General features: G+C 49.7%; 1 protein-coding gene across 2 annotated transcripts in view; it reads left to right on the top strand.

Moving 5' to 3' along the window:
• SLC25A13 (solute carrier family 25 member 13) overlaps positions 1-27,124 on the top strand; it is a 138,429-nt gene that overhangs the window by 7,746 nt on the left and 103,559 nt on the right. Inside the window, exons 2-3 of one of the 2 annotated variants that reach the window (XM_004582326.3) lie at positions 16,591-16,644; positions 25,331-25,473. In XM_004582326.3, coding sequence (XP_004582383.2) covers positions 16,591-16,644; positions 25,331-25,473 — 197 coding nt within the window. Of the gene's footprint in view, positions 1-16,590; positions 16,645-25,330; positions 25,474-27,124 lie in introns of those variants that run through there. The other variant, XM_058678358.1, reaches the window with a different exon arrangement.

The raw sequence follows: 27,124 nt of genomic DNA, 5'->3' as shown, positions 1-27,124 counted from the left end.
TCTTAGGCATAGTAGTAGAGAGCTGGATTGGAGGTGGAGCGGCCAGGACTTGAAGCTGTGTTGCAGGTAGCAGCTTTACCCACTGTGCCACAAGTGGGATCCTGTACAGCATCTTTTTAAAAGGAAGATTTTTTTTTGTCTCATTTTTGAATCTTCTCCCCTGTCCCTAGTCTGAGCTTCTGGGCATCTCTGGTTTCAGGAGAGAGAGAGTTGAGTGCATGCTCCTATTTGCTGGTTTATTCCTCAAATGGCTGTGTCATGAAGGCCTGGCAAGGCCAAATTCAGGTACCTGGGACTCATAGTGGGTCTCCCACATGGCTGACAGAAACCTAACTACTGCAGCCAACACTTGATATCCCCCAGATCACACCCAGGCACCTGCCGCAGGATTCCGTGTTCCAGGCAGTGCTGGAGCCACTGTACCAGATGCCTGCCCCAAAGCCATTCCAGACTTTGCTTTTCTAGAACTGAATCCATCTTCCTGGTTATTCCTCACTCTTAGCCAGCAACACAGCCTCCTCCTGCTTCAGATTTCTGTACTGGTTCTGGGCAGCGAGGAACGGCATTTGCCACAGGAAACTGGACACAGAGCAAGAAGACTTGAACCCGTCACCTTCCTGGCCCAGGTGTGTCCTGCCTTCTTCATCTCCCTTCCCATCAGTCGGGCTGCTCCACAGACATAGCTTCCATGCCGGGCTGTCACCTCCCTTTCCATTCTACCTGGAACCACCAAGGGAATCTTCTAAAATTGGCTCTGGTCGCCATGGTGATGGCAGTACTGTGCTCACAGGTACAGGGACGGAAATGTTAAAAAATGCATTCCCGTGTATTAGTGACACCCACTGTTTGTCAGCTCCTATATCACGGGCTGGGCTTCTAGAAGCTAGGAAGCCTCGGGCCTGGTTTCCAGTGAAGATTCTGATCCGTAGATAACAGAAAAGCCCCATCCTGGGGTTACCCCGGTGTAGCTGGGAAGGCGGTGACAGTCTGGCTTGTCAGACAGGAAGATCAAGACTCAGAAAGGTTATGCAAGTAATAACAACAGCATTAGCTTATGTTTATCCGGCACCTGCAGAAGCTGACCACTGTTCGAAGGACTCTTTCTGTCTAGTAATCTGCACAGCAACTCCACTGCGTGCAAGCGCGGTTATTATCTCCATTATATACGGGGAGGAGAGAGGTAGTTTTCACTTGTCTAAGGTCACACAGCTAAGAATTGATGATTAGAACCCGGCCCCAGCTCATGCCATTGTGTGGCATTGCCCTCCTTTTTAATTTTTGAGATTGATTTATCTTAAAGATTGGTTTATTTAAGAGGCAGGGTGACAGCGTGAGAGATCTTCCATCTGCAGGTTCCCTCTTCCGTTGGCTGCAGTGGCCCAGGGCTGCACCAGGCTCAAGTAAGGAGGCTGAAATTTCCTGCTCATCTCGACGCGGCTAACGGGCCCAAATACTCAGGCCGTCATTTGCTGTCTTAGCAGCTGCATTAGCAAGGGAGTGGATAGAGCTTGAAGCAGTGCATGGATGTAGGAGCTGGCATTACATCAGAGAGTTCAGTCCACTGCAGTACCATGGTGGCCTCTTATTTGTTTTTTGAAAGGCATAGCAGCAGAGAGAGAGAGAGAGAGAGAGGGTACAGGAGAGAGAAAGGGTGTCACACACACCAGCTAGGCCTGGATTAGGTGAACTCCTGCAGGGTCTCCAAGGTGGGTAGAGGGACCCAAGTACTTTTTCCCAGGAGCATTAGCAGTGAGTTGGATTGGAAGTGGAGTAGCCACGACTTGAACTGACACTCCTGAGGGATGCTGCTGTCCCAAATGGTGGCTCAGCTTGCTGTGCCGTCCATTGTCCCCTTTGGTTTGCCTTCCCATACAGCAGAGTTTCTCTTACCTATGGAATAAAACTTAAACCTTTTAGCCAGCTTTAGCCTCCTCTGTCTTGACTGTATTTTTAATTGTTCTAACTTAGTACTTTTTCGGTATTGCCTCATAGCCTTTTCAACACCTTCCCAGAGGTCTGTGGACCTGTCAGAGGCCCAAGGGTTGGGACTTCTTGCCATAAAGATGTGGCAACAACATGGTGGAAACAAGGGACCACCTCTTGGGTCTCCTCACTGTTCTTTGATGGGGGACAGGTGTTTTTTTCCTCCAGGTTCGGCTTTTGGAGGAGATCTGTCTATGTTTCCCGAAGCCCAGCAAGGAAGCTGAAAAGTGTGTCTGTGTGTTGAGGGGCGCCGGGAGGGTCGCAGTGGGTTTGTATTGGCAGGTGCAGACACATGCGAGCCGGCTGGTGGCTGTGCTTCAGGGCTTTGAACTGTGAGTTCTCCCTTCCCTCCTTCTCGAGTTGTTATCTCGCTGTCTGTTTGATGGGGACACCGGGTCATCTTTTCTGTAGTTTACCAATTTGGGCTTTGTGGATTGCCTCCCTATCAGGTTTTCTGTGCTCAGGATTCTTGCTAAGGTGGTAGATCTAGAAGCTTGATCACATGAAAGCCTCACTCTTTGTTTCTGAGCTTCGCTAGAGTGCTTGATAAGGGATGAGTGCCCCCCACTAGGTTCCTGGTCATGGTCTTGGGTACTCACATCAGGGGAGACCTCATTTCTGGTTGTTTCCTCTGGGATTATATTTGATCAGTGAGTTCGGACTTTGTCCTCTAGGTCTGCTAGTGTTTTACGTAATGTTTTATTGTCGTTGGCTTAGTTTCAATGTTAGCAATTGATCTTTGTGATGCCTTGAGTTAGAAATGGTATCCATTTTTAAAAACAATTTACTTTGGGCGCATGCGCCGAGGAAGTTCTCGGGGGTTTGGGCTGGTGTTAGCGGGTCGCTTGCTAGGTGTTGGTAGGGTTTCTTCTCGTTTGTTGGGTGAGGCGGGTGGTTCGGTTTCTCCTTGTCCTGGTTGGTTTTTCAGCAGCAACCCCTTGGTTAGGTATCTCCTTAGTCTGCCTGCCTGTCTCGTGCGGTTCAGCGAGGGTCTGCAAAAACCCCAAAGATCCATCACTTCGGAGTCTGGAAGGGAAAGAAGAAGGCGCTTATTTGTTTGTTTATTTTTCCAGCCGTACTGCTTCTCTGGGGATGAACCTACTTAGTCCCGTCACTTGTCAGATTCAGAAGTGTTTGATTTTTGACCCTGTAGGGATCCATCCCTGCCTTGTTCCTCTTTCCAAGTATCAGGAAGGACAACCTTGAAGTTCACTACCTGTGTGCACACTCACTCCGGCCTTGCACCTTCGGGCCGTGAGGCGTGTAACTCGGGGAGCTTGGCTCCCATACACCCTACACATAAATTCTGACGGAGTTGTTTGAAGAGGATGAAAGGTCCCCAGATACCCTTAGAGGGTAGATGTTGGAGGGTGACAGTCCTGTGCAGAGAATGGGAAAGCATCTAGGTCTGCCGTGACGGGGCAAAGGGGAACACGTCTGTGAGTCTGCCTCCTGCTTTCCTTGGGACCTGGCTGGCTGGTGTCCAGTGGGAAGCAAATGGGAAAGTAACAGTGAACATTGGCGGGATCGGCCTCTGCTTTTGTGTGGCAGCCTGTTGGACTTGTCGGTTATCCCCCTCCCCCCAGCACCATAGGACAGTGTCATCCTGTCGTGTCGCGGTTTGTCCATCTGTGCCATGAGCCTGGATCACAGGCACAGGCTGTTGGGGCTGAGTTTGAGGACCCAATGCAAGAGAAAAGAACATCCTTAAAGTTGATCTCCTGAGGGGACAAGAACAGTGTGCCAGGCCTTCAGAACTGCCCACTAGTGGGCTGGCAGAAGAGTCTGATGGTTGCTGGCTGTCTTTTGGCGGGGGGTGGGTGGACAGCGAACACAGAAGCAAAGAACTTTCCTAGCTGTTTCACTCCCCTAACCCTGCAATGGCTGAGACTGGGCCTGAGCCAAAGCTGGGAACTGGAGATCAATCTAGGTCTCCCTGGTGGGTGGCAGGAGCGCAGTCAGCTGGGGCATTCTCCCTGCCTTCCAGCGTCCACTGGGAGCTGGAGTAAAAATGCAGAGCTGTGTGTTGAACCCTGGCCCTCCAGAGTGGGCCAAGAACCTGCCTTTTTATACTGGCCTTAACTGTAGTAAATAAACTTGAAAGTCGTCATTTAAAAAAAAAAATTTACTTTTTATGTATTTGAAAGACAGAGTTACAGAGAAAGTGACAGTCAGCCAGCCAGAGTTTCATTCACTGGTTCACTTCCCAGGTGGCTATCATGGCCAGGCTAAAGCGAGGAGCTTCTTCCGGGTCTCCCACATGAGTACAGAGGCCCAACAACTTAGATATCTTCCTCTGCCTTCCCAGGCTCATTTCCAGGGAGCTGGATCAAAAGTGGAGCAGTTAGGACTCAAAGCAGAGCCTGAATGGGATGCTGGCATTGCAGTCACACCACAACACTGGCCCCAGTTTCCATTCTTTAAATCTGTACACTTATGTGTATGTATATTTGAGTAAAGATGTGTTTGTATGGATGCATATGTATTGTGGGTCTGGATCATAATTGTTTCAAAAACAACTGTTCCAGATCAACTGGGTAATAGTTAATGCATATAGAGTTTTGCTTGGGACAGTGGACAGGGTGGTGGTGATTATGCAGCAGTGTTAGGTCTGTTCCTAATGCCACTGAATTGTACGCTTAAAGGTGGTTAAATCAATGTATTTTATCATGATCAAGATGAATTAATTGGAAATGGGTGGTGATTCATTGAAATAGAAGAGAGAAGCCATCAGCCTATACTGAGTGACTGTTCTTGTCCCCTGAGTGGAGGTGGAGGACAGAGAAGAACAAAAGCTTTCTTGGCCGAGAAATATCCACTGAGTGAGGCAGAAGATGGGCTCTGGTTTCAGAAAGGGAAAGAAGCATTTGGCACCCTGAGTGGGGCACAGATCATTCAGTATTGCTAAAACGCTTTGGGAAAAGGTTTTTGGGATTTCCATCATCCCCAAGGTTCCCCGTGTAAATGACCATATTCTACAAAGGAGAGAAGGCATGCCCAGCCGAGCAACCATCATTGCACGGGGCGAACCTGGCAGCCATAGCTGGGGATGTCATGTGGGTGGGGAGGAGGGTTGCGGTCTGACCTGCACAGACTTGTGGCTGAATCTAACCACCAGGAAAGCAGGCAGAAGACAGGACATTCTGTAAGTCCTTGGGCCTGGCCTCGCACCGTCAGCGCTGGTTCCTAGATGAGAGATCTAGATGAGCCTGGATCCTAGATGAGAGATCTAGATGAGCCTGGATCCTAGATGAGAGATCTAGATGAGCCTGGATCCTAGATGAGAGAGGGAGTGAACGATGAACCGGCTCAGGCGGAGCGGCTCAGGCATGAGCCGTGTGTTGAGTGGCGATCTCAGTCTCCTGGGGCTGCCGTAATCACGGACCACAGACTGGTTCGCATAGGTGGCAGGAATTCATTTGTTCACAGATCTGGAGGCTGGCATCTGAGGTGGGAATCTGGGCAAGGCTGGGTTCTGCTCTGCTCCTTACCACCTGTGGATGAGTAAGAAGGGCAAAGAGGGTTCCTGCTGCCTGACAATGGTTCTTTGGAAGCTTTTTCTTTGCTAATAAACCACGTGCTCTATCTTGCTGGTAAGTGACACTTTGGAAATAGTTGAGGAGTTGCACATTGAGATTCTTCAAGTGAGCACATGCACGACACTGGCAGCTGCTGGCCAGTCCAGTCCCAGATGGATTTGACACTCCGGCTTCAGAAACGGGCCTCTGGAGAGGCATTCTCCCTGTGGATTAATCCCTGCCACATCCCAGCAGGGCCAAGCACAGTGTCCATGGCTTCCTGCTCACCCCAGCTGCTCCCAAGACAGCACTGGCCAGCAGGTGGCTGGAGGAGAGCAGTGACACGCACAAGCCTCTTCATGCCATTTGCAGTGCCTGCTGGAGCATCTGTACCTTCATTTTATGGATGGTGGATGTTGACATTGATTCTTCCTGCCCTGCCCTGTTCCCATCTCCTTCCAGGTTCTCTGTGTGTGGTGGTGCAGGGACAGGGTCCTGTTGGCCAGTAGTAGCTTGAGCAGAGCCTGGCAACTTGATCTTTGCCCAGCTCCATAGGCAGTTATTTGCCTTTTCACAGTGTGTTGTTATGGCGTGCAAGAGCGACCACACTGGACCCAAGTGTAGAATGTTAGGAGGAGTCTATTTCCCAAGCTTGATGACAAGCTCCCGCTACACTCCAGGAGCCACAGTGCTGAGTGGTGAAAGTCAGGGGTTTTCAAGCTCTCATCCTCCAATCAGACTGAGAGCCATGCAGTACAAAGTTTCAGGCAGGCAGGGAGTTACCAGAGCCCGAAGTTTCAGTTAACTAACCTACAGGAGGCAGGAGGGGCCAGGTGGGGCCAGGTGGGGCCTGGTGCACAGAACCTCCAGAGTAATTTCTGTGCTGTCAGTTGTGAATGATGAGGAATGCAGGAGGGGCAGGGTGTACTGTTTGCCCCTTCAGTTAATGTGAATGGTGCATGAGGAGGTAAGAAGGGCGGGGTGCGGGACCTCCTCCATGCCCTGTCTGCTGTCAACCTGACACGCGGCACGTGCCACCAGTGGTGGTGCCACATTACAGTATGACACGCTTCTCTCTCTCTGCATTGTACAATGCTTAACTGTTTCATATTCATTTTATTTTCCTGTTAAATACAACTCTTTTCCTTTGGGACTCCTCAGTTGTATGTCATTGTTAAGACTGGATTCCCCAGTTACTAATCCCTGAGACATCTCTCATTCATTCGCCCTGTGGTTGTTCTGGTCCATTTTGGAGTCTTCCTTCATCCCTCGTTCTCTGAAGATGGACTGTGATCCATGTGCCAGTGTTTCAGTGTTGGATGAAAGGTGGGGAGCCCTTTGATTTTTGTGGTTGTTCGTGAATGCTTGGAGTTCGTGAATCTCGAGTCACCAGTGTGACCCTGTGCTGTTCAGTGTCAGGCTGCTACCCTCACTGCTCTTCAGCCTAAAGCTGCTGGCTCACAGACATGAAAGGAAATCCAATTAGCTCAGAAAACCCAGGGCGCCTTCCTGGCAGGATTCAGGCATCCCCTGCTGACTCGGTCAGCCAGGCTGCTCGGAAGCATCCAGGTCACTGGGAGGCAGGGTGGGGCTCGCCTCTGTCCAGGTTATAGCATTTTCATTTAGCTTCTATACATTCTCCCATGCTCTCTCTCTCCCTCTTCCTCTCCATCTCTCAACAGATGGATAAACAAGAAAACCAGAACTTACGTTGTTCGTTAGCCACAGAGTCACAATCTCAGTGTCCATTGCCAAGCCCATGAAGTAGTTACCAATGACATTGGATGAGGAAAGTCTAGGTGGAAATCCAGAAGGTTTCCCTTGAGCAAGAAGCATTTGTGGTTGAGTTCAGTGTTCCTGGCTATGGCAGGAGCCCAAGCTTTTTTGGGGTGAACCAGAGGGTGGGGGTACCCTCTCTCTCTCTCCCGTCTCATTTTCTGTGTCTTAAGAATAATATTCCTGGGCTGAGGGATGAGGGAGGGGTGGTGGGTATGGGGAGGGGCTCTTACCTACTTTCTCTCCTACCTTCAGGTTCCCCACTGAGCTGCCATTAGAGGAATTTTGAATGAATGAGGCAGGACTGGTGGGGCGGGGAGCAGCTTCTTGGATGGTCCTTTTAGTTAGGGCTCGCTCTGCTCTCTGCTCATGAAGTCAACTGCATTCTCTCTCCTCTTGTTCCACATTGCCCAGCGCCTTGCGCGCTCCTAAGTTGAGCCTTTCAGCACTTGGTAAATATGTCACAGGCTTGGGTTCCTTTGTTCCCCACCAGGAGCAGACATCACAGTCTGCAGAATAGCACCAATTTTTTTTATTAGGTTAAGGAGCAGGAGTAATTTGACACTTGCCAATATGTAACAAATTGTATTGGGAGTGGTAATTACAGTTGCAGCTGGTTTCTAATTATACTGTAACCTTGATGCTTTAGAAAAAAAAACGAGACTTAAGTTCAGCATATTGTGCTGTGGCGTAATATTCCCCCGTGTCAGGCAGGTATGTTGTCGTGAGCCGTGGGCAGTGGTGAATGGCCATGCAGAGTCAGAGACTTGGTGTGGGCCAGTGACTTGGCGCGACAAGAGTGTCACACATCCTCCGGTGTCATGTGTTCAGGATGGCCGGAGCGCCCTCCCCTCCCTCTGGTGCTCTCTTAAGCCTCTAGGTGCTTCTGCCTCCTCATTTGAAACACTGAGGGCTGTTAGTGACGGTCCACCTGCCATTAACGTTAACATGAAATCAGACTTAAAGGGTTCACCTCCCTCAGGGTGAAGAGCCCAGGGAGGTGAGCTGGTGGTTGTTAATTGCTGTAATTAATAATCAGTAGTGTAATTCATAAGACCTACCTCTGCCACCCCAGTCCATTAGGCCCTGTCTCCAGGCTCTGATGTCACACACCTGGATGGGTTGTCTTTCCGGTTTGTGTGGCGTTGTCTGCTGGGTGCCTCATGCCTTATAGCCTTCCTGTAGATAGGTGTCTGGCTGCGACAGTAAGCAAGCACTGCTTTCTCATTGAAAGCAATGGTTGTCGGAGGGTGCTGGGGCAACCTCTCCCCAGGAGGGTGTTTTCTTCATCACAGTTGCTGCTGGGACCCAGTGGGCAGAGGCTAAGGATGCTGCTGGTCAGTGTCCTACAATGCCCGGCACCCGCAGTACGGCAGGCTCACTGGTCCTGCAGCTGAGAATGATGCAAGGTTGGGTAACACTGGTCTGAGGCAGCAGGGCCACCTGGGCTCTGACCCCTGAGACGTCATGCACCTTGGAGCAGATCAACCTGTGTGTGACCTGCAGGGGCCTCAGCTATAGAGAAAAAGAATTGCGCTTGCTCCACAAGTTGTTTGAAAGGAAAGATTGTCCACGTGTGTGCACAGTGACTGTTTAAGCAGGGTGAGTCGGATGGTCATGCTTCCCCATTGTTTTTGATTTATTTACTTCCTGGAGAAGTGGTGTTGCAGGGAGAATGCTTCCATTTGGTGATGCTCCCCCAAGGCCCCAATAGCTGGGTTGAAGGACGGACGTCCTGAAGGATGGAGCCAGGCTGAAGCTGGGTGCCTGGAGCTCCGTGCAGGTCTCCCACATGGCGGTGTTGGGCAGGGTCCCGAGCACTAGAGCTCACTTTCAGGAAAGTGGAATGATGACTGAGGGAATCCAACTTGGACAGGCTCCGGTATGGGATGTGGGTGTCCCGGATGCAGCTTAACTGCTGTGCCAAGTGCCTGTCCCCGAAATCATTGGGATATGGTGTTGTAACTAGATTTCTTTCTTTAATTATTTGAAAGACAGAGTGACAGAGAGGAAGAAACACTGCGGTGGGTGGTGAGGGGGGCACTGTCCGCTTGCTTATTTCCCACTTGCTTGTTTTGGGAGCCTGGAACTTCATCCTCGTCTCCCCTGTGGGTGGCAGGGGCCCAAGAGCTTGGGCCATCTCCTGCTGCTTTCCCAGGGGCGTCAGTGAGCAGAGGGCTGGATTGGAGCAGACTAGCCAGAACTCGAACTGGAGCTCCAATGTGGAATGGCAGCGATTAGCAGCAGCAGCTTAATCCGTTACCCTACAACAACGGCCCCAGTGTTTTTCCTTTGAGCCTGTCACCTTTTGTTGCCTCTTTTAAAAAAAGAAAAAAAGATTTATTTTTATTGAAAAGGCAGATTTACAGAGAGAAGGAGGGACAGAGAGAAGTTCGGCTATACTAGACCTCCTTGTCATTCCTTCTGTTAGAATTAAGTGGGCCAGCATTGTGGCATCATGAGTTAAGCCATTGCCTGCAATGCTGGCATCCCATATAGGTGCTGGTTGGAGACCCGGCTTCTCTGTTTGTGGTCCAGCTCCAAGCCGATGGCCTGAGCAGGCAATGGAGGACAGCTGAAGCACTTTGGTCTCTGTCCACACATAGGAGACCGGGATGAAGTTCCTGGCATTGGCCCAGCCCAGCTCTAGCCATGATGGTGGCCATTTGGGGAGTGATCCAGTGGATGGGAAAATCTCTCTTTGTGTCTTTGTTTTTTGCTCTAACTCTGCCTTTCAAATAAAGAAAACTTTGTCAATGTAAATTAGAACTGTCACATCACCTTGTTTGCAGTTTGCTGGTTTTTTTTTTCCGTAAAACCAGCTGATAGGAACCCTTCCTGCTGTTATCGGTAGGATTTCCAGGCTGCTCTTCATCTATGCTCTTAGTTGCTGGATGACCTGATGAGATAGGCTAGACTGTATAATTTTGCTGCATTTTGTAGAAACTAGAAGACAGAAAGGCCGACTGGCTTGCCGGAGGTGACCATGCTACGAGTCCAGCTGAGGCTGCCTCCTGGAGGAGTTTACGATAGAAACAGGAACATGTTTGTTTCAGAAAAGACTCATCTGGCCCCATCAGCTTTTTTTTTTTTTTAAATAAAAAATTATCTGCTTTATTTTTTTTTTTTTAATATATTTGATTGTATTGTTGACAATCTTTACATAGTTAATCACGGTTAAAAAAAAAAAGGTTCAGGGGGTATAGGGAAGTGGGTAATACTATTATGTCCATATTGTTTCCATCATGTATCTGAGGTAAAGGGGGATATTGAGGGAGAAGCCCCACCCGGTTTCCCGCCCACCCCAAGTCCCAGAGCCCCATCAGCTTTTTATCCTTTACTCTCCCAGCATCATTTGCTGGGATGTTAGTTTGAGCTTAACGACAATAGCAGCAAAAGCTAAAACTAGTGCAAATGAGAAGCCGCCTTGGCATAACAGAGACCACTGTTGAAACAGAACCCACCATTCATCTCTTGACTGTTCTCCTCTGCCTGTTAATATCAGCATTTTGATTTTGATGGCTTTCAAGTTGTTTAATGTTTGTCTACAACAGAGCCCAGTGCAAGCCAACATGCGTCACAGCCTGCTGAGTGGTTGGGCTAAACATCTCCAGCGCCCCAGAAACGCCTTCTGCCTGGGGAACGGCCCAGCGGGTTACCCTCTTGTGGTGGTGGAAGCTTTGTGTCAACTGTTGACTGATACGAACTTTTAAGGGCTGATTACGCAGAAATGTTGTGGTTTGGAGGATTTCTAGCATGGCATCTTATCTATAACCTCAGTGCTATTTCAGCAACTTTTTGTTTTCATTATCATAGCTCTTTATTTATTAGAAATTAGGGGAACTGTGCCGTAAGAGTAGGTGAGTTGTTCAGTGCTTTCAATAGAAGTTACATTCTGGAGTTTGATGAGACACCTCTTTCTTTATTCCCCTCAAGTTAATGCTAACTTGTGGTTTTCGGGAATTCCAAACTTTTCTTTTGCAATTGCTGATTGTATCAGTCAAGGTTCACTTGTGGAGAACAGCATAGGCTCTGGGTGGTTTCGGCAGAGGTGGATTTATTGCAGGGTGTTAAATGGCTTTCCCTGCTTGTTGGGAAGGTGAAGAAACAGGCTTGAGGTTGTGTCCTCAGCACTGCCTTCCAGGGCCTCCCAGCTGAGCAGGCCACCAAGGGAGCGCTGGCCTCCTGTGTGGTCACAGCACTGCTTGCCAGCTGGGGAGTGTTGCAGGACCACTGGGCCCCTGACCTGGGAGGGCAGGAAGTTACTTCAGGGAAACTAGACGTTTCCAATGTGCTTACTGGCAAAAAACAGCAGAAGCGTGGCCCCTGACTTTCTCTTGCAAGTCTTTGCCTTTCACATCTCACCCAACTTCACTTGATTTATGGCACTCTGGCCATCTAGCTGCAAAGGAGTCTGGGAAATGTAGTTTTAGAGCTGGTCTCTAGTGCAGGAAGGTTGAGAAGGCTTTACATCATTGGCGGGAGTGTGGTTCATTGGGACGTGGGTCCATGTGCTGCACTCATTTCCGTGTTTCTCGGCCTCCCCATTCTGCTTGTCATTGCATGTTTACATGCATGTGCATGTCTGTGAGTACACACACACACACACACACACACACACACAGTGACCTTCTTTTGATAGGTTGTGTGTCCTGGTCTTTAGCTCATATATAAGGCTATTAGCTACTTTATGATAGTAGAGTTTTCAGAGTATGCCTGTGCTTGTCTTGGCTTTCAGATTTTTCAAGTTTGGGAGGGTGACTGGTGTAGTTAGTGAGGGTCTGACTCCCCGCCCCCCCCACACTCATTATAATCTGTTTTAAAAGCTTGTTTATGCATTTGAAAGAGTTGCTGAGAGAGATCGAGATCCTCCGTCTGCTAGTTCGTCCCCAGGTGGCCACAGTGCCCATTGCTGTGCCAGGTGGAAAGCCAGGAGCTTCGTTCAGGTCTTCCATGTGGGTGGCAGGAGCCCGGACAGCTCGGCCATCGCCTGCTGCTCCTTCCAGGCTATGAGCAGGAAGTGAGATCAGAAGTTGAGCAGATGGGACTCGAACTGGCACCCATATCGGTTGCTGGCACCATAGGCAGTGCTGTTTTATGTGATGCCAGGCCCTCGTTCTAATCTTAAAGCCGGAAGTATGCGCGTTCCACACACCACTCATACCACTTGGGCTTTGACAAGATTGAAAAAGCCCGTAGGTGATTTAAATTGACAGCAGAAGCAGAGGCCCTGAGTTCTAGTCAGCATGCTTGGATCAGACATTGTCTAAAGCTGTGGTCCGTTTTTTAAAAAAGCATATTTGTTTATTTATTTTGAATGCATTTATGAGGCAGTGAGATAAAGAGATCTTCCCTGGGCCCAGCATGGTGGCCTAGTGGCTCAAGTCCTTGCCTTGAAAGCGCCGGGATCCCATATGGGCGCCGGTTCTAATCCCAGCAGCTCTGCTTCCCATCCAGCTCCCTGCTTGTGGCCTGGGAAAGCAGTCGAGGACGGCCCAAAGCCTTGGGACCCTGCACCCGCGTGGCAGACCTGGAGGAAGTTCCTGGCTCCTAGCTTCAGATTGGCACAGCACTGGCTGTTGCGGTCACTTGGGGAGTGAATCAGTGGACGGAAGATCTTCCTCTCTGTCTCTCTTCTCTGTATATCTGACTTTGCGATAAAAATAAAATAAATCTTTAAAAAAAAAGAGAGAGAGAGATCTTCCCCAGTTCATTCCCCAGTGCTCACAACTGTCAGGGCGGGGCTCTGGGCCAGCCAGGACACCAGCACTGAGTCTGGATCGCCCGCGTGGGTGACAGCACCTGCGCACCTGGCACCTCTCCCCAGTTTCTAGTTCTGTAGGTCTGGCTAGGGGCATGGCAGTGTGCAGTCTTAGAAGTTCCCTGTTGATGCAGATGTGACGGGGTCCAGCAGCATGGGCTGAGAAGCTGTGGTCACACGGGAGCCCTGTCTCTTCTGTTTCCACATTGGAGCCCTTGTTTGTTCCTTGCTCTGCCCGAGCTGGGTGGCAGCTGAGCCCCCAGATGCTCAGGGCTTCCCGGAGCTCCCAGGTGAGAGGCGAGCTTTGCGTTTCTCTGTATTTCATTCTGCAGATGGGCAGCCCTCACCTTTGTAGGCTGCCTCGCAGCTTCCTGCTGGCCTGTGTGTAACAGGTGTTTACGAGCACACGTTTGTGCCCCTGCTGTTTGCGAGAGCTCTGGGCCTGCAGGTGAGACCGGAGTCCAGTTTACTCTCCCCAAATCAGAACGAGAATGAGTTCATTTGTCCTGAAAGATAATCTTTATGATTCTTCTTGCACGCCAGCGCCTACCCCTATTCTTTAATAGAACAAAACAAAACACAAATTAAAGTTAGGTCTTTGGCAGCTGCTTTTATTTCCATGGTATACCTAACTAGCTGATTTTTTTTTTCACATGGCTTAGCTATGATTAGCTTGCCAGAAAGTCTTACATATTCAGAGATCTGTGGATTTTGCTCCTGTAGAACCTAGATTCACTGAATTAATTTGAAATTTCCATACTAAACGATAATAGTGGGTTTTCTTTTTATGAAATAAATCTAAATACATGGAGTTTTTCTGTTTCAACACCTTCCTTCTTCTCTGTTGCTTAAGTTTGGAATTGCTGTAAAATATTTTATGATGTCATAGTAAAAATCTTCTCTGTGTTGCTATAACTTCATGGTTACCTGCCAAGAATCCCTTTCCTTCTTAATAATGATTTATTCAGTTTTCTTGAAAACCTGCATTTTTAAAAACTCCTTATATCAACAGTTTGTTGGGATTTACTCCCAGTATCAACATGTAGTGCTGGAATCTACCCAGCTCCCTGTTAAAGCACTGGGAAGGCAGTGGAGGATGGCCCCCGTGCTGGGCTCCAGCACCTGTGAGGGAGACCTGAGTGGGCATCCTCCCTGAGCCCCGCCCAGCCCGGGCTGCAGCCTCACTCCTAGCCTTGGCCCGGGCCCCAGTGAGCCGGCAGATGGAAGATCTCTCTCTCTCTCAATCTTTACTCCTCTCTTTAATTCCAAATAAATAAACAAATTTTTTTTTTAAAAAGTTGATCTACTCTCACAAAATGACGAGAATGGTGATGAAGAAGCAGTGGACGTGAGCCGCGTGAACGTGGTCTGAAGGCTGGTGGGTCTCGTCCAGCCTGAGAGGTGACAGCGCCACACTGGACTGGGGGTTTGTCCATACCTAAGCTGCCCCTTGGGATACACTGTTTCCAGGTCCATGTGCCTGAGTCCAGGTTCTGACTGCTTCCCAGTCCGGCTTGCTGCTCATTGTACCCTGGTGAGAGTCAGACAGCGGCCCAAGAAGCGGGGTCACTGCTGCTTATGAAGCAAGCCCCGGTGGAGTTCTAGGCTCCTGGTCCACCTGGTCGCTGTGGGCACTGGGGAGTGAAGCAGCAGCACTGCAAGACCTCTGTCTTCTGCCTCTCTCCCTTCTCTCTCTTCTTTTCAAACAAGATAAGATGATCTGAAAGGAGGCAGTGAGCTAAGTAAGAACACAGTGTACCATATGCTTTCATTTTAAATGTTTATTTGAAAGGTAAAACAGCAAAGGTTTTAAAAATGACACAAAGCAAGGTCTCCCATCTGGTGGTTTCCTCCACAAATGCTGACAACAGCCAAGGCTGCACCAGGCTGCAGCCAGGAGCCCGGAGCACAGACTGGATATTCTTGATGGGCAAGCGCAGCCCTGAGTACTTGACCCATCATCTGCTGCTGTGCAGGCTGTGCCCTAGCAGAAGCTGGGTTGGAAATCCAGGCCCTCTGGTAAGGCAGGTGGGGGTCCCAGTAGCAGTAGCACCATACCACAGCCCACCCTGTGGGTCCACAGACTCTTTGAAGTCAGTGTTCTGCCTGGACTGGTGAGTCGTGGAGCTCTGGCCACAGGGAGGGTATTTCTCTGCCTGCCCTGCAAGCGCTGCTGGAGGCCACAGGACCTTCGGTGTCATGGTGTCTTCCACAGCCTAGCCTGCCTTTCTTAGTGTCAGGAATCTTCCGTGGGTTAGCAGCCTTCTTTTGGCTCCTTTCTTGGGCAGCCAAGAACACTAACTAATTCAGGGTTTAAGAAAAGATGACAAGTTCCAAGGATGAAAAACAGCGCTGGTGCTTAGGGAGTCCTCAGCTGAAGTGAAATGAGCTGTCAGTCTTGCTTTGGGAAGTGCGCTGACCGGCCAGCTGGGTCCAGAGGGCTTACTTCTCACCTTCCAGGGGTTCATTAATAAAATCATTCCTGCCCGTGGCAAGCCAGGGAGCTCCGGCCACCCCTCCTAAGAGACAGAGAACGCATTGTGGGGAGATCTCACAGGAGCCTTGCAAACACAGGAAGGATTTAGAACAATTTGCATAAGTCTCCCCCTGGATGGCAACATGGCTGGCATGTTGTGGGGGGGTTCCCAGAAGCCCTGCTTGGCCAGCTCCCGGGGTGACGCTGTGCCTGGGGAGCCTGCAGTCTGGACCGTTTCTGCCAGCAGGATTGGGTGATGGGACACTGAATAAGCACACTGTTGGTTCCACATAAGAGCTCTTTTGTGTCAGCCTGGGGTAGCCATGTTGAACTTGGTCTTGCTTTTTCTCCCCAGTGATGTTTTCGGATTTTGCGGCCCGGAGAATGAAGCCCAGCACTGATTACGAGTTCATCTGTCCAGCTTTGCTCTTAGCAGGTCTCTAGGTCACGGAGGGTAGCAGTCATCCTTTGGTGGACTTCTGGTTCATTCGATCAGAAAGCTGGGGAGAAGAGAGGTTCGTGGTGGTGCCAGACATCTGGGCGTGCGCACTTGTTCATAGCGGGAGGCAGGGCCCTTCTGCCTGTGCCCTTCTGCCTGTGCCCTTCTGCCTGTGCCCTTCTGCCTGTGCCCTTCTGCCTGTGCTGGGTTGGTGCCGCCTTCTCTGACTTTTTTTTTTTTTTCAAAAATACAGCCTCTCATAGTTACAAAAACACGTTGTCCTTGAATAACTAATATTTCCCTGTGACAGGGAAGTGTCCTTAAAGAATTGCCTGATGTTTGCAGATGCGTTTCATCTTTTCAATTTTTTCCCTCTCTTTTTCTTTTCTAAACTATGATGAACATGGCACCCTAGACACCAAGCGCTTCGCTGGTCCCTTGTATGGTGTGTGAGTGTCCAGAAGCCACTTAAGGAATCTCGCTTAAAACCTGGTGGCTGCACTGGAGCAGTTTGGTGCTTTTTAGTACAAAAATGAAATCTACTAATTTCTAACCTGGAGTTTATTTTCCTTCAGTCTGTTAGCTTGATATCTCCAGTGTGTTCTAATACTAACAATGTTGTTATGTTTATTTATAGGTGGCTTTAACTAAGAGAGCCGAACCAGCTGAGCTCAGAACGATATTTTTGAAGGTCGGTATAACAGAATCTATTTTGTTTCTTGCTTCATTTGTGTTCTGTAGCTTTTAGAGATTATTTTCAAACAGCTCTTTATTCCTTTGTTATGTTTGATTTTTTAAAAATCCCAGAATGCACATTTATTTAACACTTTGAAATCTTTTCCAGTTTTTCTCTAGAGGAACTTGTGGACAGGGATTTGTGGTGACAGTGTGCTGTGTGTTTTAAGCTGGTTCCTCTCCCAGGGCGTGGGGCCTTGCGAAGCGGTTGCTGCATGATGCAGTCTTGACTTGCCCAGGATTCCCCTGTGTGCTTTGCCTTCTAAGAAGGTGACAATTCTCTCTGCGCATCGTGGTCGTCCTGCGAACCGATGGGACTGCCCTGGCTCTCCTGGGCGAAAGAAGCCCAGTGTCATCACCACCACCATCATCACCACCATCATCCTCATGGATTTGTTCACAGCCAGGTTCCAGACCCTGATGTACTCTGTTACTGTTCAAATGAAACTAAAGGGCCTTTGGTAAAGATCATGAACATCGAACATGTGGGTGTTCGTGACAATCTCAATAAAAGGTGGTCATGCTTGTGGACACAGGAGCAAGGCACTGCGTGGGAAGCTTGCTGGGGTGTGTGTTTGGTGGATGGCAGTTAACTCCAGGAGCCTTACTCTGCATCAGTGGTGCAGCTGTTTAAAACAGCAGAGCCCTGCTGCAGCTTGAATCTCGTGTCAGAGCACTGGTTCAAGTCTTGGATGGCCAACTGTCAATTTCACCCCTTTGCTAATGAGCCAGGAAAGTAGCAGGAGATGGCTAACATGCTTGGGCACCCACCTGGGAGACCTAGATACATGTTCAGGCCCTTAGCTTCAGACTGGTCCGGCCCTGACTGTTACAGCAGTCTGCAAAGTGAACCATTAGATGGAAGAACTCTATCTGTGTTTCCCCCTCCAGCACTCTGCCATTTAGATTGGAGTTTGAGTTCTGATTGAACACCTGGTGTTAGGGGTTTGCTGTGAACAGTGCTGTTGCGATTCTGTGGAGTAGCTTGTCTTTTAGAGACAAAGCACTGGAGCCTTTCCAGATGAAATTGCGATGTCCGAGATTTGCTTTTGAGTAATCCAGTTTGGAGATGATGTGGGCCATGGCAGCACGCCCTTGTGCACATGGTTTGATGAGCAGAGAAAGTAGGAGGCTGCGTGCAAGCCACGGTGCTGTGTTCCGCCTCCGGGACGCGTGTGCTCAGGCCATGTGTGTGTTTAGTTGTAAATGTGTATGAATTATAACAAAAATCCAGTGTTAGGGTGGAGGAAATGAGAGGGCATTATGACAATGACTGTGAAATTGAGAAACGGAATATTGATTTTGTCACACTGTTTATTCTGCTTTATATTTGTTTAAACTTTTTCATAGCAAAAAGTCACAAGAAGGCTCAGTGAGACAAGTCTCATGGAAGTGCCCTGTGTCTGAAATGCATCTGATGCAATGCATGCTTGTAAGTCCATAGTTCAAACAGAGGGAATAAAATTCAAAAACAATGGTTAAAAATAGGGGGTCAGTTTTTGCAGGGAGGAAGATATGGTCAGTGTATCAAAGAGGTTTGGTTGGGCCTGGTGTGATAGCTTAACAGTTGAAGTTCTCGCCTTGAATGCGCTGGGATGCCATATGGGCGCCGGTTCTAATCCTGGTGGCCCTGCTTCCCATCCAGCTCCCTGCCTGTGGTCTGGGAAAGCAGTCGAGGACGGCCCAGGGCCTTGGGACCCTGCACCTGCGTGGGAGACCTGGAAGAAGTTCCTGGCTTTGGACAGGCTCGGCTCCGGTCGTTATGGCCGCTTGGGGAGTGAACCATCAGAAGGAAGATCTTCCTTTCTGTCTCACCTCCTCTCTGTACATCTGCCTTTCCAATAAAAATAAATAAAGCTTAAAAAAAGAAAGTAGAGTCCTCGAAGAATTTGCTTTTTTCTCAGAAGGAATAACGCAGTAGAGAGGTTGTGGGTGCGGACAAATCTGGATGGTGGCAGCTTGGGGAACAGACGAGGGTTTCTTGACCATCTGGGTGACGCCCTGCTGCTGGCATGTTGGATGAAGTGTGTGAGGACTCCTGGGCATCCTTAGCGTGTGTGATTGATGTCATCTCATGCCATGCAGCTCCATGATGTCCTTCTGAGGACAGTTTGCCTGAGAGCCCCCGAATGGGCTGCCCAGGAACCCAGAGCAGGCGAGTGTGGCTCACTCATTGAAGGCACAGTGGTTCTCCTGGTTGGGAGCTTTGATCCAGTTCCGACGCTGGAGTTTTGATCCAGCAGGACAGGAAGCGGGAAGAGCTCGGAGGTGTTGGAGGCAGTGCAGCTTCAGCTCCAGCAGAGACCTCGTCCACCATGCATGGCCAGGAGAACTTAGCTTGGAAGGCTGTTGTGTCCACGCTCAGTGACGGGTGAGCCCAACAGAATCACCTGTGGGTTCTGTGTGTGAGCCTGCGCTAGGGCTCCAGTGGGAAAGTGATCTTTTTTCTTGGGATTCCTAAGACCTGGAGACCAAGTGGGGGTTCACTCTCGAAGGACGCAGGGATCAGGAGATATGGGAAAGATGTGGCCCTGATAGAGGTTCTGGTGAGCTTGCCAGGCCTGGGCTGGGTGAGAGCGGCACAGGTCTGCCATGGCTCACACTGAGCATCGCTCCCCCATCTCTACCACCCCTGGCATCACCGACTGGGGCAGAAGGGGCCGAGGCACCATCGGGGCTGCCGGGCTGGGCTCTTTAGTGAAGTGTAGGTTAGCAGTAAGTGACCTATGAAGTATCTACTTCCCTGATTTTCTACAACTTTTCCCTGATTAGATTTCGATTTTCTTCCTAATAAGAGTTGTGTGTGAAATACCACAGTCGCCGGGGGAAGGGATGTACTGATTGTTAGGGTCTTCGGCAGCTGTGGAGATCTGAGCGGAGAGTGTCCCTGGCCAAGGGGAGGGGGCAGGAGGGGGCCCTGCAGGACGCCCCCCTGGGCTTACTCCTGGCTTTTCTGCTCCCATTCGAGGAGAAGTCACTTATTAATGAAAACTGCAATTTTGGGGAAGGAGCATAAAGTGGGGCTTCTGACCAGTCGGAGCCCCTTGTGCCTGCATCGGTCTGGGAAGATAAGATAGTGGTTCTGTTGAGGCTGGCCAAGTACCCTCGATGGATTTCACTCAGCGACAACCTCCCGCAGAGGCCCACCTGCGTTGCAGAGACATGGCCATGTCTGGGTCACTAGGGATTTGTCTGATGGAGACAGCTAGGAAGTTGTAGGGGCAGCTGAGGGCTGTTCCAGGCCAAGGAGATAGCAGGTGCAGGGCAGAGGTGTGAGACGGGCCAGGGATGTGGTGTGACCAGCTGTGACTTGGCAGCCTGGAGGATATGAGAGGCTCAGGCAACAGTGTTGGACTGCCAAGGAGAGTGGAACTTGGCATAAGACCTGCCGGGCTAAGGCATTGGCGTTCTGCTGTCCGGCTTGTTCTTGAAAACTGTGGTAGATGCTGAAGCTGAATTCGCTGTAGTCAATTTATTTCTAACCTAAGTGTTGCCAGGCGTGTTTTGTCTGCTTAATATTTCTGGTGTTGCTTCAGATGTTAATTTAAGCAGATGTGTGTTGAGTGCCTTTTGTTCTGAGTAAAACACCGTGAAGCTCTGCCAGGAATGTTGTGAACAAGTGAAGCGGAAGCAGTGGACCTGTCGCACAGGAGTTCCAGATTGCATCCAAGAGACCATGTTGAGGGGCGGGTGGCAGGGACAAGAGGCGACAAGTGGGCCTCTGTGCAGGGCTCAGTCTGGTGGGGATGAGGCAGACCCCACAGCAGGTGGAAGGAGGGGGTGGCCTCCATGTGCATGTAAGAGAGGAAAAGACTATATCCCCGGGAGGCCTGGGATGGTGTGGCAGAAGATGGTCTATGCTGTTGCTCTGGGAGTGCTTGGTAGATGGCACAGCTCTGCCCGGAAGTCTGCTGAGCAGCAGCCTTGGGGAGGCAGTGTGTGTCTGGGGCTGGGGGGGGGGGGAGGAGGCGGTTGTTGGCATTTCCCTGAAATGCCCCTGGAGGTTGGATTGGCACAGCAGGGCCACAGCTTTAGGAGTCATCCCAGTTTGAGGTTCTGGGATGTGGAGCTTGTGGCTGCAGAAAAAATGGCGAACAGGCACACCTGAGACACTGGGAAGGAATGTAGGAGAGAGCTGGTGAGTGAGTGTGACGACCAGTGTGCGTTCGGGGCTTCTAGAAGTGCATGGAAAACGGAGGCCAAAGATGAAGTTGATTTGGGCATGAAATTGGTTTTAAATTTGTTTTATTTATTTGAAAGGCAGAGTAACAGAGAGGGAGGGGCGATCAGAGAAATGAGAATGACTGTTAACAGGGGGGGCTGGTTGGGGCTGAAGCCAGGAGCCAGGAAGTCTGTTTGGGTCTCCCACATGGGTGGCAGAGACTCCACCCAGTACTCCGTCTTCCTGCCCCTGATTTCCCAGGCATATTAGCAGGCACCTGGATCAGAAGTGGAGCAGCCAGATTCCAACTGGTGTTCTAAGATAGTGTTCCAAGCAGCTGTGGAACTTGCTAGACCACAGTGCTGACCCCTAGGGCAAAGTGTTTTTGAAAACTATGTGTGCACAAAGTTCAGAGGGGCAAAGTTAGGGGAATGGGGCAGGGGTGAGGTGGGGTGGGGTAGGGTGGGGGATGGGAGACCAGGTAGCTCAAGGGCAAGACAGGTAGTGAAGTGAAACCAAAAGTGTGGTATATGGTATATACTTGTTAAAATTTATTTAGGAAAAATTGGAAAAGCAGGTTAGTTCAATTTTTGTATAATGCTTCTAGCAAGTGATTTATATTTTGAATATATTCTTTGTTTATTGGATTTGAAGAGGGAGAGTGATACACGGAGAGTGCAAGTTTCCATTCCGTTTCCCTGCCCGAGTGCCAGGTCCAAATGCACAGGCCGGGATTCAGTCTGGGTTTCCCATGTGGGGTGGCAGGGACCCGAGGACCCTAGTTAGCACTGCTGCCTCCTGGGCTTGTGTTAGCAGGAGGATGGAAGCAAAATCAGGAACCTGGTACTGAACCCAGGTCCTGCAAGGTGGGATGCAGGCATTGTGACTGACACCTTGGTCTCTGCACTGACCCCCTAAAATGGTCTGCATTGCTTCCCTGCAACAAGGAACTAAGGGAAAGTATGGTCGGACACAGTGACCCGGTCAAGGGGAATTTGCCCTGCAACCCTGGCCTGTGCGTGCTTTGTGGCAAACAGGGGCAGGCATCTGGAGGATCACTTCCGTCTGGGCTTGGCCAGAGTTCCCAGACCTCCAATGAGTGGGCAGCTGTTAGCAGGCCACACAAGACCCTGCCTTCCAGGGCGTACTTTGTGCTGGTGCGTTCCTTGAGTGCCTCCTGTTACACAGGTTGTGTAAGGATTCCCTGCAGTTTTCTCATCTTGCAAGTATATACTTAATCATACCACAGCTCCCCAAGGGCTGTTACTGTAGCCCACGTGTCCAGCCATCGCTTGGGAACCTCCCATCACCTATGGGGGTGCCTGGAATTGTATGCCAGGGGCTCCACTTCCAGTCCAGCTCTCATTAATGCATTCTGCGAGGCATCAAATGGGGTCTCAAGAGCTTGGATTGCTGCTGGCAACTCACATGGTAATCCGGGTGGAGCTGTAGGCTCTTGGTTCTGGCTGTTGAGGGCATTTGGGGGAGAAAAGCAGTTTATCTGCTTTCAGATAAATCAGAGTAAGTGAAGAGTTGCTGCGGAGGGAGGCCTCAGGCCGCCTGTGTCAGGGACTGTCCGGCAAGGCCTGCCCAGGGCGCTGTGTTGATGAGGCCCTGAGCTGCGGCCCAGTCCGTTGCTCTGCGTCGACCCCACATGCACAGCTCCCAGGAGAGCGGGCCTCTGTCCGCTTCCCCGCCCATGTTCCTATTACACCCTGCTTCTGTCCCTCATCTAAGCAGCCACCTTGGGCACACTCGACTTGCAGTGTGAATCATGCCAACCTTGCTGATGAGCTGTTTTGCAAAGTGTGTGTTGGGGGTGGAAGGGTTATGGGTTTTACTTATCCCATATTAGTGTGTTCTCCTACTTAAGGGCTGCTTTGTTGTTAAAACTACCACTTTGAAAAGGAAAGCTGACAAGGGATCTCCATGACTTTTTTATTGTAAGTTATGGAGGCCCTAGGCCAAATGCGCATGTTACAGGTGTGTAGCTCCTTGAGTCTCCGCAAAGTTACAACAGCCCTGCCCGTGTCTCTGGGAGCCCAGAAGCCCCCCATTGCTGCCCTCCAGCCGCATCTACCCTCCCAGGGGTAGCCAGCTACCTGCCTTCTCTCACTAAGTGTGAATGTGGTTTATTTTAACTCTATATAGATGGCATCCCACAGTATGCATTGCTGCGTCTGATTTACTCACTTCAGAAGATTCTTCTGTGTTGTGCTAGAATAGTTGAAAACCCTACTGGCAGTCTTGTTCTCGCTGCACCTGCTTACACCAGCTCGGGCTGACGGGAAGGTGCCTTCCACATGTGCCTCTCGTGTTTCCATCGGCACGCCAGGGATGTTGACTTCGTGACCTTGACTTTCTGTGAATGGTTTTTTGCAAGATATCAGTGCTATGGGGAAAAAATTTCTTTTAAAAAGGCAGGCAGGCAGGAAGGAAAGAGTGCTTGCAAGAGTAAAGTGGTACAACGTTTGCAAAAAGCTACATTCATTTCAACACTGCTCACTGCACATGTTTCACTGCATGCCAGGGATCTGTGAATGTAGCAAAGACAAAGTGAGGGGACAAGTCCTGGCAGAGTTGTAGCAATCGAGAGATGTGTATGCACCCAAGAGGAGGGAAGGATGGTCTAAAGAGGGAAGGGTGAGCTGTGCCAGCACCCTGGCTGCCTGCTGCTGCCTCAGGAAGTTCCTGCTGGTTCCTGGGGAATGGCGCTGGAACTGGAGCCTTCCTGCCACGCCCTTCTGTGAGGCGTTGAGGCACCCAGCACAGCTGGCTGAGGGTGAGGGCACGGCCTCCTTCGGGGCCCAGGGTCACCAAGGGATGAAGAGGAAGAAAACTATGTTCGGAGGATCCTTACCCAGGCCATACACACAAATACCCATGTACCGGAAACGGAAAGGTACAAAGCTAAGAGAAACAGTGTGAATATTTAGTCTTGAGATCAGGGCAATCTTTTTTTATGCTTGGGAAAGTAGTGGAAGAAACTGCAAAGGGGAAAAAAAACCCCTTCAGTCTCAATTATATTAAAGCACCCAACTGAAAAAAAAATATTTGTAACTGATGTTCTAGACAAAGCAGGGGAAAGGGCATGTCCGCACGCTGCTGGTGAGTGTGGAAATTGGTACAATCCCCTCTGGAGAGTAGCGTGATAATAAGCACCGAGAGCCTCAAGTTCCTCTCCTTTGACTCAACAATTTATTTCCCTTGAAACCGGCCTTTGAAAATTGTCAGGAATTTGGACAAATGCTATATGCAAGGATGGCTACCTTAACTTTATTTGAAATTTTTATCAAAAGCTGGGAATGATCTTAATGTCGACTAGCTGGGGAAAAGCTAATTTTTATTCAATTTGAAGTGTGTATTTATCTGAAAGACTGCTACAGGCCCAAGAGAAGCAGATGTTCCTTCTGCTGGTTTACTCCCCAGCTATCTGCACAAGTGGCCAGACCAAAGCCAGGAGGCCACAGCTCGGTCTGCGTCTCCCTGGTGCCTCCCGGAGCAGGAAGCCACAGCCCGGTGTTATCCAGGCTGGAATGCTTCATCCTAAAGACCTGGGAGAGCACCAGGCAGAGGAATCATCAAAAGTGATTTTTATTGATCATTTCTGAATAAGGGAATGTTCTAGAATGAAGAGGACGGCATTGAATAGCTACGTCCGCAGACTCCCAACGGAAGCCACACAATGGGTAGTTTGCCTCCCAGCTTGCCTTGTCGTCCTTGAGTGTTCCGTGAATGTCCTCCAAGCAGGAATGGGGCCTAAAGAGTTGGGTTGTGTTTCTCCATGACTTCTATTAAAAGGTGAACTCAGGCATATGAACATTTTAATGAGTTTATTTAACCATTTGGTGATTTATGAATTGGGCAGCACCAGACCCAAGTGGTTGAGCACTACATCAATGGGAAGCTTTTACAGGGAACACTTTTATAAGGTGTTCACCGAAGCAAGACAGAGAAAATATACTTGGTTGGGTTAAAGTGGAAAGTCCCTAGTTAGAGGTTAGTTTGGCGGTTTCTTTTTTTCCTTTCTTTCTCTAAAATAAGCAAAATTTATTTATTTTCATTTTATTTGCAAGACAGGAAGAGTGAGAGAAAGAGAGCTAGAGAGAGAGAGGGAGCCAGAGGGAGCAGGGGAAGATGTCTGCTGATTCCTTCCCCACTGAGTGCGTAGGACAGCGCACCTGGGCCCCGGTGTAACGGGGAGCTGGCACTGCACCCAGCTCACCCTTGTGGGTGGCAGGGACCCACCTCCTGGAGCCTCACCACTGCCTCCCCGGTGAAAAAGCATAAGCCCTGACACACGTCATGCCTTTTCTCTCCCTTAGAAGCGATGATGAGAATCGTTACCTTGAAGAGCATAGATGATGTCTGGTGTCTTATTCTTGGCATATTTTCAGTGTTTTCGCCTGTTGATCCCATGATTTTGTATCTTTGAAAATCAAGTATGCAGAATATAATTTCTCTCTTTCTCCTTTAACAGTATGCAAGCATCGAAAAGAATGGTGACTTTTTCATGTCCCCCAGTGACTTTGTCACTCGATACTTGAACATTTTTGGAGAAAGTCAACCCAACCCAAAGATGGTGGAGCTTCTGAGTGGCGTGGTGGATCAGACCAAGGATGGGTATGTGGTCTCGAAGGAGCAACTGTGTGGTTCAAAGCTGCTTTCTTTTCTGAGATAAGTCATTAGATAGGCACCTTCGCATCTCTTAAGGATATTTTCCCTGCCAGTTACCATTGATAGATGATTTGGCAAGCAGTAGTGTTAGTGTTTCTAGCAGTGGTCATTTCCCAGGTGTGTGTCTTTTCTAAAGCTCTCCATCAATACTCCCCGCAAAACTCCCAGAAGCAGTGAAGGGTTTGAGGTTTTCAAGGCAGCTGCAAGCTTTGTGAGTACATGTAAAATAGGTTTAATCAATGTACCTTTTCTATAATCTTCCCTCTCTTCACATCATCCTTAAAATGTCACACATGATGAAAGGGTGTAGCTCTTGTAGAATTATGTGACAATTCCAGATCCCCAAGAAAGTCATTCTTGCAAAAGCTGGAGGAGAAGAGACTGCACTGTATAGAAATAAACAGGACACTTATCAAAATGCCTTTGAACAGCCCCCCCCCCCCAGCTTTTTTCTGCTCAAGTTTTAAATATGGGTCCTCTTAAGCTTTGTAAATTTGCAGTTGGCTCTTGCTGTTCAGCACAGCATTTTATGCTGTGGTGTCGTATTAATCCAGTGAGCCATAGGAACCAGTCATCTCTGGGTACGCTGGCCGCCGTGGCCTTGCTCCCTTGCTGCCGGCCAGTGCTTGCCCAGAGGCGGCCACAGGTGCTCTCCCCAGGGAGCCCTCCCCAGCTGAGCGGCCTGTTGGCTGAGCCTTTCTGTGCCTGTCTACGTGCGGTCAATGCCAGTGCCCTCAGAGCACAGTGAACGTTCTGTATCTTCACCAGCATTTCCCTTTGCTTATTTCTGTACCTGCCATCCTTCCTGTGAAATGAAGGCCTAGAAAGCTGGCCAGCACGACGGGAGTGAGCAGCTTCCTGTGCCGTGAGGTACTCCTTAGGGCTGCTGGCCCCTGCCTCCTCTGTCTTCTCCAGGGGCAGATTTTTTTCTTCTTGTTCTGTAAACCTCTGTTTTCCGGCCCATCCCAAAGGTGGGATTTTTTGCTTAGTTGGAAAGTAGAAGGTGTGGGCTGGCCTTTAGTCCCTGACACGAGGCTCTGGGGTGCTGCGGGGAGAGGCTGGGGTGTATTCCTCGCCAGCCCCTTGCAGTAGAAGCTGGACGGAGCGTTGGTTTTTCTCATGGGGATTTCGGTTGCTTCATTGTGTCTGTAACAGTTCACAGTTCTGAACTTTGGTGACTGGCCTCAGTGTTAAGGTAATTGTTTTTTTCCTCATTGGAATAGTTCTGAACTCCAGAAAAAAAAGGAAATATTCACCACGGAAGAGCTGGAAGCACGCCACGCTCACAGCTCGGTGGCACTCTGTGACATTTACACTACCTTTCTTCTGTCTCTTTTTTTACACACAAACACGTTTCTTTTTCTGGCTCGACCTTTGAAGTGCAAGGTGCAGACATTGCAGTGTTGTGGCTTTTGCCCTCCATCACTGAGAATATTCTGCATAAGTGCCGTGCCTCTCGGCGTAACATCAGGAGTTGGCTGCCGGCTGATACCCGGTCTGTATTCAGTTCTGCTGGATCTCCCCCCATCACCAACCTCCAGGGCCTCATGGGTTTTGCGTATTTCTTTCCCCTGTTGTTAGGTCCAGAATCCAGTCA

The sequence above is a fragment of the Ochotona princeps genome, chromosome 20 (assembly GCF_030435755.1).
Source record: "Ochotona princeps isolate mOchPri1 chromosome 20, mOchPri1.hap1, whole genome shotgun sequence".
Classification (NCBI taxonomy): Eukaryota; Metazoa; Chordata; class Mammalia; order Lagomorpha; family Ochotonidae; genus Ochotona; species Ochotona princeps.
This window is presented reverse-complemented; position numbering and strand designations above follow the sequence as displayed.